The sequence below is a fragment of the Anarhichas minor genome, unplaced genomic scaffold, assembly GCF_050575085.1.
Source record: "Anarhichas minor isolate MPS153535 unplaced genomic scaffold, ASM5057508v1 ptg000004l, whole genome shotgun sequence".
Classification (NCBI taxonomy): Eukaryota; Metazoa; Chordata; class Actinopteri; order Perciformes; family Anarhichadidae; genus Anarhichas; species Anarhichas minor.
The window spans coordinates 9,254,554-9,267,351 of record NW_027466450.1 but is presented as its reverse complement, the minus strand read 5'-3'; the positions used below and the strand labels follow the sequence as shown (position 1 = coordinate 9,267,351).

Below are 12,798 nucleotides of genomic sequence, written 5' to 3'. Positions count from 1 at the left end.
TATTCATGTTATTCTCTTTTGTTCTTTCCTCCAAAAGTGTTTCCTTCATTTGTTCACCTTAACCTTTTCTCTGGAGCCTGATGCTCCTAAAATGTGTCACAAAAGGTGTCCTCAAATGTTTAAATTTCCTCCAACTATATCAGTAAGCCCCAGCGTGACGTCAAGCTGCACAAATGTTCACACATTACAGTGAATACAGTACAAAGGAATGATTCAACTTGATTATCTTCACTGCCTACTTTGACGATGATTTTATGAAAGCTATTGTTTCGAATCGCATTCCCTGCTTTTGATCTCTGAGGTGCTCTGAGTGGAACATAAACATATTGACATAGAAATTGAACATGGGAGATACTTAAGTCTGTACTTTTGATATTCTGTCTTTGATCACCTTTCCAGTCCTCTAAAATCTTCTGGAATGAATGAAATTGAAATCAGCAGACTAATCTTCCCAGTCTCTTCTCTTTGTCCCATGTGCTACAAAAAAGAGTTTGATGAAGTACAGAAAATACAGGCAAGTAGGGTGAAAACAAATTTTCACTATAAAATCAATTGTCTTTGGTGGTCCCTCAATCTGTGCTTAGGTGCTCCTGAATACAGGTAAGTCAGTGTGAAACATGTCTCTGTGGCTCCTATCTATGTCCTTGCTCAGTCCCCCAGGGGTGGAAGTGTCCAGCGTCCAACAGCGTTTGCCCCAGCCTCTGTAGAAGCCAAGGGTACCAGTGCAGGCCGTCGGTCTGCGGTTCTGAAGGTCCCATAAGGCTGTAGAAGAACCTCAGTGGGGCCAGGACCCAGTGGGCCAAATGGTGATTGTCCACAGCAGCATAGCAGGAGGCCAGCACACCGTTCACCACTATGGACCCATGCTGAGTTAGTGGGGCATACAACCCAGTGCTCCCCTGTTCTTCTACAAAGGTCACAACTGAAAGTGATGCCTGTGACCCCACTTTCCCTTGTGATGTAAGCACACACTGTCCTGGCCGGACCTCACTGGCAAAAACTGTCCTCAGGCCTGCTTCCCACCTTTTGGAGCCCAAACGCGGATCGTCAGCCGTCTCTTTCCACTTTGGCTCACTCAGCCCACCCGTGCAGTCTGTGACAAAGATCAGGTGAGCGGCTGTGAGAGTAATATTAAGTCCTGTGTTGGTGCCAATGTTGTAGAAGATCTTTGTGACGTTGGGCTGGTAGTCCAGAAAAGATGAGACCGGGCTGTAGATAAGGGGGCCGTGACCATCCGTCGTTGAGGAGGCCAAGACGTGGTCGCCAGGGTGAAGGTCACGCATCCGTTTAGAAGCCCCGCCCTTGAGGATAACCTGAGCATCGCCAGGGAAACAGCCACCGGTTTTGGCTGCCACAGAATGTTCTGGAGAGATGAAAGGAAGAGAAATATGATTATTTTATTTAACAAAATGTAGTTTTAATCCGTTTTTATTGCATTGTTTGTTTTGGTGGCGATGCAAAGACGAGGAGTCCAGACATAAAGAGAGAGGAATGCAGTTTGAACTTCTCTCAGGAGTAGAGCAACAGCGACTTCAGATTGTTCTAGGTCATTGAGTAATCTATAAAACAGGCAAGACTTTGACACTGACTCAAGGACATCTTTATCTCAGTGGATCAGCGGGCGATTGTTAACTTATGTATATAATGTGACTCATGTCCAAACTTTGTCTTTTCTGTCTGCCTCTCTCCTTATTCTTAGAACTCATTCACATCTTCAGAGGAAAATGTTTTCAGCAGCAAATTAGGATTTCTAATCCCCATCCATTTGATTTTCTCAACTATATTAGTGATTTCTTTGAAAAACTCGACAGGTTTGTGTGGCCCCCTAAGCATTCTGCAATACCTTAGTATTGCAGAATGGGACTTCTCTGTCAATGGGACTTGAAATCCGTTATAAAGTTACCAAAATGAGTACTGTTTTCTCTGAGGTTCCTAAAATACTTAGTGGGGTCAAAGGAAAGTGTTTTAATATCAAAAATTTGACCAAAGGGCAGCTCTCTTCTTGCTTTTTTGTTGTCACTGTGAAGTCCCCCCCCCCCCCCCATCAGTATGACACAAGCAATACAACAGTATTCGAAAAGCATGTCTGCCTCAGCTTTGTCGGGATATTCTCTGCCATTTAGGCTGTCCAAGATGCCACAGGATGTAGGCCTGCATTTGAGCTTGTTGGGAGTATTTCTGAATAAGGTGGCCCTTTAAGACGCAGTGAGACGAGGTGGCAAGAAGAGGTAGTCAGCAAGAGCTAATGGATAACCAGCTGATTGTATCACCATAGTCAGAGCACGGCCGGGGGTCAGAGAAACGGGAAAGTACACAGACTCACTCAGACCTGGGTCTAGATATTGTTTGGATTACAGCAGAGTTTGTGTTTCAAACTGAGTCACATGCCCAGTCTCAATGGTTCCACACAAGGAAAGATCAGATTCAAATAGGAAATGGAAATGCATCACTATAAATGCATGTGTGTGTGTGTGTGTGTGTGTGTGTGTGTGTAGGAGGGTTGTCTTAAAGCAGTCTTAAGGCAGCCAAATATTTGTCCAAGGTGTGTATGTCTGTAAGCCAGAGGGCTGCAGAGAAGGAGGGCGGTGACCGGGAGGTGATAAGACTTAGATAAGAGATCTGAGAGAAACCTACTGAAGGAAAAGCAACAGCAAAACAAAGGGAGAGTTAATCATCTCACAGCTTACTAACCTCAATGGACTGCTAGAATGTAGTTTGGCATCAAATAACTGGTGGTACCAGACATGGGTAAATGGGTTTCTAAAATGTCTCAAAAGTTAGAATGGCTTGAGGTGGAATGCGGTCAAGTATTGTTTGTGTAAGGACTGTATCTGATTTGCAATAAAACTGGAAAAAATTAAACGGTTTATCATAGGAATGCAGGAAGGAGAGCCAGATGGGACTTTAAATATAAAGTACAGAATATGTTATTCATTGCAAATTAAATATTAGCTGTCCCACCACTTACTAATTGGAACACTATCTGCACATCATAGGGCTAAATATTCTATGACCACAAACAACAGTTACTTCCGATGTGATCAAGAAGGGAGACTGAACACAGCAAAGAACACAGGTGCACCTACCTGCTTTGATTGGCTCCCAATAGGCCATACACACAAACACACACATAGACTGATGATAGCTGCATCAAGGTAAACCATTAGTGAATCACCAACAAAGGCATCAACCTCATTAGTGGTAATGACAGCTAGCCGCAAAACAAACACACATGCAGATAATCACACACACACACACACACACACTGTAGCTTATAGACATCTCTTACCTGACTTGACGCTACAATGAATGTGGGCTTTGGACTCATAGTAGACCCAGTCGAATCCAGCTTCTACGGCCAGCCGGGCCAACATGGCGTACTTATTTCTGTCCCTGTAAAAAAAATGATATATATGTATATTGTCAACTCCACATGTGATTCAATCAGAGCTTGACATGCGTACTTTTCCAAACATGCACATAAGACATACAGTACATTATTCCACTGACATCCATACATTTATTTGTATAACGTAATAGACTTAAAATATTGTAATTGCAGGAAGAATTGGACCAATTAGTTGACTCATTGCATTACTGAGAAGTCAACTGACTGAGTGAGTGACTTGTGGATTGTCTTTACTGACTATAAGCCAACTTTAAGTCCTATTTACACCACATGATGTGCTGTATTGCATGCCCACCTGTCTGAGGAGGTGATGTCGAGAGCACGTCCTTCATAGTGCAGCGAGTCCTCCGAATGATGACCATCCTCATCCCAGCCCTCGGTCACTCTCAGCTTGACACCCGGCCACATGTTCATCACTGAGATGGCCAGAGAGTTTAACTTGTCTTTGCAACGCTAAGAGAGAGAGGTACAGGGAGGAGAAAGGAAAGGCAGGAGTTAAAAACAAACACTACAAATACAAAATAAAGTTGTCCTAATAATGCTGAGTGAGCAGCTGGAGGTAGAGAAAGACCAAATGAAGAGAAGAAAAGAGGGACGTTGTGGGAAGAATTGGGTGAGATGAATATGAGGCATGTTTGCAGATACCCAAGTTCAGAGAAAACAAGAATCATATACAATGTGGACAGTGTGTTTGTGGGTGTGTGTCTGGTGGAGCAGATAGTCGGCGACATCAGTGTCATCATGTTAAGGCGGGGACAGGGAAGGTGGAACAATGAGAGAAAGAACGTAGCCCAGAGAAGGAGAGCAAGAGAGTGAATAAAAGGCAAACGGCATGCCCATCAGAAGTGATGAGGGCATACCTCTTCACTAACACACACTCAAGACATATACAAAGAAATGTGAACAATGACTCTATACTACAATTGTGTCAGGGGAATGTTGTCAGGTCAAAGTACACACAACTATCCAGGTGTGCTTGCTTGGGCTGATTTCGCAGTTTTTCCAGTTACTTGCATAAAAGGCTTGAGGTCAAGATGCCTCTCAGCAGATCTGGAGATCCATTTTCTCAAATGTAATGAATCTAATTTGAAGCAGTGAGTCGTCAATGCGGTCAATATTAATATCCATCACTGCATGAACTGATTAATTAGTCAGTTAATCAATTGCAGCTAGATGATGGCATTTGTTTTGAATTTCACAGAATTTCCAAAAATAGCAGAGATTTGGCAGGCTGTGCGTAAAGTAGTCACTGCTCTAGTTTTTACAATTACATATAGGTGAGAGGTGCCTTTGTGGGACAAATAAACATTACAATTGATATGAGACAAAGATGACTGTATTGGTTGGTATATCCATAGCCGTTGGTTTAATGCTAAAATGAGTGGTTATGAGCCTGAAAACTGTATATATTAGCGAGCATTCAGATTAAACAAACTAAACCAGGCTTAGTTTGGAAGTGAAGGCAATTCTTCAAGAGAAACCCGCAGGTAAGAATGTGCAGTAGCAAAATCCAGAGGTGAAACGAAGGGTCGAGTCAATGAAATCAATCATTTTGGTTTAAACATTCAACAGACAGCAAACACTCAGCAGACAATTGGATGCAACAGGGTAGCTAATCTAGTCTGAAGTTATTCAGTTCATTCATGTGTTGGGTCTGCTGCAGTCTCTAGATTAATCAAATACTATATTGTAAATTCAGTCTTATTAAAACATAACTAATGTATCAAGCAGCAGCACGAAGAACAATGGTCAATATTTGCTCATATCTGTGCAAGATGTTTTGCATCCATACCCCCCCATTCATCCCCGCTCCTTACCTGGGTCATGAGCCGGTCGGCGCCCGTGTCCTCCTCATCTTTGAAGATGATATCTGTGTTGTAATTCGGTGTCAGTTCTTTAAAGCGCTCGGAGTTGCGCGTTATTTTGCCCTCGGGTCTCCCGCTGGCCCCCAGGGTCTTCTCGGCGACGTTGGGGCTGAATTGCTTGTAAGCGAGCGGGATGAGCTTCTTCGGGAGCCGCCTCTTGCCGTACCCCCTCCCCGGCCCGCAGCCCTCCGAGGCAGGTGCGAGGAGGAGGACCATGGCACACAGAGAGGCGGTGAGAAGGAGGAAGGAGACCCGCATCGCCCCGGGGGGGCGGGAGGGAGGACTCTCCCGGGGGACAGAGGTGTCTTCAGTACCTCTGCGGCTCAGTTCCCGACTCCATCGTCCGTGACAGTCGCGATATCACGTCCGAAAAATTCGGATAAAAGAAGCTCACTGCGGCAGCTCCGGGCACCATGAGGACACCAAAAAGTTTTTAGCAGCTCCAAAAAAAAGAAGAAATGGACCCAAATTGAGAAACGTCGCTCCCTCCGCCTTGCAGAATCAACAGTAAGTGTGCAGGCTGTAAAGTCCGTGTATTTAAACAAACAGGTTCAAAGTCGATTTGGTGGGTGAGAGAGTTAAAGAGAGAGGGAGAGCGGTTACTGATATCCAAGTTGCAGTGTTGTGGTTTCTCTCCCTCTCTTTCTTTTGCTCTGGGAAACTGTCACAACATCGGCCACGTTCGCCCGCTGTATGGTTGGTGCCCTCTCTCTGGATTGAAAGCTTCTCCTCTCCATATGCGGCCGGCGTGCAACAAGCTGCAGCTTTCCAGTTGAATTGAAGGGATTTGAGTGATCCAAAACGATCTGTTGCCACTTCAGACCGCACCCTGCCAGTCCTGCCCTCCTCTCTCCTCTCTCCCTCTCTCCCTCTCCCTCTCTCCCTCTCTCCCTGCTCTGCCACCCACCCCGCCCCTCCTGGGCACAGGGCGCACTGGAGAGTCCTGTCCACATTGTGCCGGGAGGCAGGCGGGCAGCAAACATAAACTTTGCCCTTTTATTGCTGCCGCTTCATTTCCAGTCGTTGTCTTTGTCTGTCTGTGCCCTTGAAAGCTCTTTTTTTTTTTTTTTTACTGGAAACAACAGGCAATCACAATCAATTAATTAAATCAATTTCCTGGATTATGCAGAGACTAATGTTTTTTTTTCCCCTCAGCTGCATTCAAATATCAAATAAGATCAAGCATCATTGGTTAACTGGCTGGTTAGTGTTTGGTTGACTAATGGGGTGATTTCAGAGACATACTAGTTTGAATGTCTTGCATGTGGACTAGCTGAAGCATTACTTGGCAGCAAACTGACTGACTGACAGTCACACAGATTGTTGACTTGCTGACTGACTGACTTCAGATTTATCATTGACCGGCTGTCAATTAGTCTAGACAATTGTCCTAATTAATCAACAAGATTTATAACTTCCCCCCCAGTTTCCTTAGACAAATTACATATTTAATTTTTATAACTTTTGGCTGTCTGGCTCCCTGGCTGCTGGCTGTGTGTGGCTGACAAACACACGCACACACACACACACACACACGCTCGCGCAAACACACCAGCAAACCCAACCCTTCCAAATTAGCTCTTCAAATATTTGCCTGCAGAAAATCAGTGGTCTCACCCCTGTTTCTCAGGGCACGCTCCTTTGAATGAACTGAACTGTAAGGCTGAGGGTTTCCACAATTTATGTTTTATTATTTGTGAGTGTAAATACCATAAAGTATTTCTGCTGCACCACAGCTTTTCATGTCATTTAATGGAACAGAGAAAAGCAAAGAGAGGGATTCACACACAGTAAACAGCCATCTATAGCTGTGTTTACCTTTTAGCTGAAATAGAACATCAACTGAGACCTGTGTAAATTCATTAGAAGGTTCCTGGTATGGAGCATACAGCACCAGCCAGTTTAAAGAAATCAACATTTGTCATAGAGGTGTCAGTGTTAAACTTAATGTTTCCAGCGTTGTAAGATGTAAATGCTCTGATAATGAAGTATCACCTCATAGTAGTAGGGGAATTTCTCCCCTTCCGTTTTTTTAGATACGAAGCATACTTCTAAATTCGTAGAGAAGTGTCACAGAAGTCCCAATCCATTATTGGAGGACTTGGTCATCAACCATCCATTTGTGAAATCCTACAGCTAATATGTTGCTTTGCAGATCAGTGGGTGGCAGTGCCTCGGGTAGTAGAGCATGTAATCTATTACATTTTGACTTTTTAGAAAATATGCTTATTTGTTTTCTTGTCGAGAGTTAGATTAGAAGATCAATACCTCTATCATATCTGTCCAGTAAGTCTAGGGCTACAGCCGCCAGCGGGTTAGCTTATAGCACTAAGACTGGAAGTATACAGCTAGCCTTGCTCTGCAAACAAAATCTGCCTACCAGCACTTCTGAAGGTTACTAATTAACACTTTATATCTTAGTTGTTTAATCTGTACAAACACTGATTTGTTTAAAAGACAAGTTGCTGTTTTTCAAGAGGCTATGTGCCGGACTATTCCTATAGTATGTCAGTGCTGCAACATGTGTACAAAAGTTTGTCCGTGTGCATGCGTGAGCAGAAATCTATATGCAAATTTGTGTGTGTATCCATTTTGCACAAGCACGTGTTTTCCTGTAACTATCAACATTTTGTGGCTGTGGGTGAGTGCGTGTGTGTGTGTGTCTCATCCTTCCTTTGAAGATCATAAATACGGGCGTGCCTCCAAGCAGGCCCGCTGCCTATTCAGCGCGGCTGTCGACAATTCTTCAGAAGTGGTCACATTCTCCCATCCATCCATCCATCCAACCCTCCCTTCATCCATCCGTCTTTCAGTTCCTCTTTGCCTCAAGAAAGGACGACATGGCCTTTCAAGCAGACGACAGTCTGATCAGACCAAAACCAGTGTGAGCCCGACACCCCACACCTCCCAAAATCCTCTTTCTCTGTTGGTATTTATCAACCTTTCATGTTCTTACACTATTTCTCTTAGCCTCTTTCTGCATCACTGCAATAGCTCACATACTGTAAGGTATGAGCTCAAACACACACACAGAGGCTCACACACACACAAAAACACACAAATCCAGGCATGTGTGCGCAGTACACACTCACATGCTAACAGATACACACACACATACACCAAGCCAACCGAGCATCAGGCCCTCGCTCATTGATGTTTGTTAAAGTTATTAATTTTCTCTGTGAAATAAGAGGCCACGGTGGCATGACAGAGGGAGATGGGTGCCAGCCCCAGAATCTCTCTGCTTTCATCTACTGGCACTTGGGCTCTATGAGTCCACAGCTAAGGGCCTTTACATGGGCATCGGGGTTACCCACGCATACCCGGGTCCCTAACCAACAAAGGCTGAATGGGGCAAAAAGAGGAAGACAGATGAAAGGAAATGCTAAGGAAAAGATGAAGAGAGCATGTGAAAAAGGATGACACAGAGAGACATAGAGATAATGAGAGAGGGTGAGAAAATTGTACAAAGGGGTTGAGGAGAATATATCGGGAAATGAGGGTGCAAGATGTGAATTGAGGAGTTGATAAAAGAAAGAGAAATATGGGAGAAGGGTTGAATGAGTATGAGTGAATACATGGGACATTAGCTGGTAAACAAGTGAGTTTTGGTTGTTTTGCAGTCAGTGGAAGCTAGCGTGTTTGTGGCTTGTGGTGATACACTGAAATGGGGGTTAAAGGACGTTATGCTGAAGGTAACAACAGCTGGTGGCTGAAACCACCATCCCTCTTCCTCCTTCTCCTCCTCCTTCTGTCCCTCCACACACTCCAGCGTCTAACCCCAGACCACAATAAACACCTTACACAAGGTTTTAATAGGCTTCTAAGCATCAGAGTGGTTCTGTCTGAAATGTAAGCCTTAATCTTCCAAGACAAGGAGATAAAACTTCCTGGATGTGCTGCGCTTAACTGTAGCCTTCACACATTTCGACATACATTTTTGGCAGGGAGGGCCACTTGGCCAGTGCGAGCAGTTTAGGAGCTAAGCTGGAGCTAACACGGCAGCCAGGGAAAACCACAATGACCAAAACTGTCTATCAATGGTTGAGAGTGCCACTGATACTGGTCTTACTTAAAGCCAGTTCACTGCAGCGTTTTTGTTCAGAAAGCAGAGAGAAGGAAAATAAAAGCAGGGGGATATAAAAGTGGAGCACAGGCTAAATGTGTCTTGGAGTTAGCGGGCTAGGCTAGCCACCGCATGGCAAAAGCAAACAAAGAGCTGCCCAGGGCCTGAAGTACGCTATGCTCTGACACTAAACACATATGAATGGAGAGACGGAAGCACACACACATGCACTTACACGTAAGAATACACAAGCATGCAGGTAGCCAGAGCTGTACGTTGTCAAACAAATACAGTGTAGAATAACATGTGCAACATTTAGTTGTAAAATTGCATTATTACAAGTAAACAGTCTTATAACACACACACACTTAATTGTGCACAAGCACACTGGTTCTTAGACTATTTATCTCATTCATATAATGTAAAAAGAATGGAATACAACAGGAAAAATTAATAGTTTTCATCAGTGGTCTTCCTAGTATGACTATTGGAAACTATTCAGGTCTTTAGTTCTGACAAATACACTGATTTGAAAAGAAAACAAGAGAGGAGACATTTTTTTGCTAACCACGATTAAGCTGACACCAATATAACAGCCCAAATGCAGCTGCAACGGAGAGAGTCATTGAATGTCACTTTTGGCATAATTATTAATTACACGTGGATCGTTTTTCAAAAGGTCCTTTAAAATAATATTCTTGAAATAAGACTTGAGGGCTGAGTGAGACTTATGTTCAAAAGATTGAAGACTTGCTTGAAGATTGTTGACAAAGACTTGAGTCAAATTTGTATGAAGTGTCCTAATAACAAAGTCCAGTAGCTGGGTAGTGCCAACAATAATGCAGTGAGTGCTCCTGCTGTACTCTCTATGTCAAATGAGGGATATTTCCTCCTCCCTTTCTCCATCCCTCTCTCTCTCCTGAGTGTGTGCCACATCTGTGGACTCTGTGGTGATGTTTCTCTGCTCAGAATGGATTCACCAGCTCAAAAACGTCCTTATTATATTTATATTTTACTACACCACTAGAAAACCATGCCAGCTGGGCTGCAGAACTTTGGGCAAAAAGAGGGAGAGAAAGCAGAAAGGGAGGAGGGCAAGTGAGAAAGAAAGAGAGTGAGAGGGAGGAATGAAAGATGGAGAAAAACGGAGAGAGGCAAACAACAAGCAGACATGCTAACCGAAATCAGAAAAACAACAGTGACCTCTGATGAGTGGAGCTGGTGGTAGGACAGAGGGACATTGTAAGAACGCATGGAGATACATAGAGAGGCAGAGTTGATGAGAGATGAGGAAGGGAGAAAGTCCATAGATGAGGAAGGAGGAGGTCAGGGGAGGGTAAGATTTGGTTGAATTGTAAAAAGAGATGCTTTAGTAATCAGAAAATGACTTCGCTGCTTCTCCCCTACTCCTTTATTCTTTATGAAGTCCAAGCCAAATCTCTGAGTTCCAATCATATGTTTTCATTATATTGATTTGATAGATGATTTTGTCCAAAGCAACTTGTGACAATTGCATTCAGCCTCCAAAGGACCAAGAGCCAAGACTGTATGCAGGGCTACAGTAGAAGAAGAAATGAGGCAGTAAGTCTACTGTCCTGACTGCAGTTGGGAGTTTATCCCATCACTATGGGGCCTGTACAAACAAGAACTTCAATCAAGATGAGCACTAGAGGGTCCTCCTAGACTTCATGTATCCTGGAGACCTGGCCTTAGTATGGTGATAGTGATGGAGATCTCCGTATTGCCTTCCCTTGAAGAAACACATACCGAGTCCGAAGATGTTTACAAGGCAAGCAGTAATGCACTGAATGTGATGATGGACTGATAAGAATAGCTGTGTGTCATCAGCATAGCACTGGAAGGAGAAGTCATGCAAGTGTATGACAGAACAGAGGTGTTTTTGTGTAGAAGGAGAAGATGAGGGGGCCAGGGCTGCATGTTTCAGACATTCAGACACGTCAGACTTTTGTATGTTACCTGGTAAGAGCACGCATATGAGGCCTGAGACATCCAAGCTGCTGATGCTAACCAACACCACCTGGATCAAGAACCCAGAATCAGAATGGTGATGGTCAGGATTTATTAGTGACACTTTATATCTGTACATGTATGTGTGCTGGTTCAAATGACATGGTCAAAGACCATCCAATGGATAACAAGCCTCCAGATAGATATATTTTAACATCTGCTGCAATCAACATGTTATTCTGGGGAGAAAACACATCTGCCGTGGTTTCCTTTGAAAAAACATGAAAGTTTTGTTCTGTTTGCAACTCATATTACCCTGTCTACAACTGAAAAAGATATTGCAAAGGGATTTACTTAGCAATATAAATGCATAAATAGTGGAATAGGACTAGTCTAATCTAAATCCAGTCCATTAAGAACTATGATTATTGAGCAAATTTAGCAATAGAACTAAAACTAAATCTTTCCACAGCTCTTGTTGCATAGAAGGTATTTATAGGAGAAATCTACATCAGACTCAGGTTCCCATGAGGCAAATATAGTTACCAGAGTGGAACAGCTACTACTGAGGAAGGAAATTGGGACATTGGAACAATTTTATTGAACAAACAGCAGGGTTAATTGAGATTGTTATCGAAAGGAAGTGATACTGGCTACTCCCAATAAAACTAAGTGCACAATAGCTACAGTGTCTAGTGAGAGAGCAGGCTTTGTTACTTTTTTTGCCTCAGTCTTTATACAGGATACACTCAAAGCAATACTTCCACATCTGTACAATAGAAAATAATGTCTGTATGCTCATCCGTTGTAATCTAGAGATTAATGTTACATAATAACTGAACAGTTTCCAGTATTGACAATCAGCAACTCTTTTCAGCAACCATTGAATCACAAGACCCTTCTTTGTTATTTGAGTTAATCTGGTTAAAAGCGCAACTGTAGAAAATGTGTTCAGTATTAATTAAGCAACAAAGGAATTTGTCACTCGGTGTCCATATAGACTAACATCTTGAGTCACCTGTTCATTTATAAAAGTCTGGGTGGAGCTGTGGGAAAATTGTGTGTGGAACATATTTTCAAATCCTCATTCATAAATCAGACACATACTTGCAGAGCTTGTGTGCAGCTAGCACTTACTAAATTTCAACATGAGGAAGTGTTAAGAAAAAAGACTGAGGGGGTAAAGACAGAGAGGATGTCAATGAAAGAAAAAAGAAGTGACAAAGACATGCAGAAGAACAAAAAAAAGAGTGTGTGGCAGAATGAAGAGAATGAAGAATCAGCGTTGATACCAGTGGAAAAGAGAGCAAAAAAGAAAGGAGATAAAGAAAGCAAGAAAGTGAATAACGTAAGAGGGCGAGAAAGAGCAAAAGAGACAGATGGATGGCTATGAAGACTGGTACTGATCAGTAGCTCTTTCTGTGATGCGGCTTCCAGCTTCCAGCCCACCGATTGGTCAGCTGCCTAACTCGGAACATGCGTTCCCACAA

General features: G+C 43.2%; 1 protein-coding gene across 1 annotated transcript; it reads right to left on the bottom strand.

Annotated features, from left to right (window-relative positions):
- Positions 1–632: 632 nt before the first annotated feature.
- LOC142963275 (indian hedgehog B protein-like) lies at positions 633–5,532 on the bottom strand. Its single transcript, XM_076104032.1, has 4 exons — positions 5,227–5,532; positions 3,705–3,862; positions 3,290–3,393; positions 633–1,363 (listed from the first exon to the last, which is right to left on the bottom strand). Exons 1-4 carry the CDS (start codon positions 5,530–5,532, stop codon positions 633–635), a joined length of 1,299 nt encoding a protein of 432 aa, XP_075960147.1.
- Positions 5,533–12,798: the final 7,266 nt, after the last annotated feature.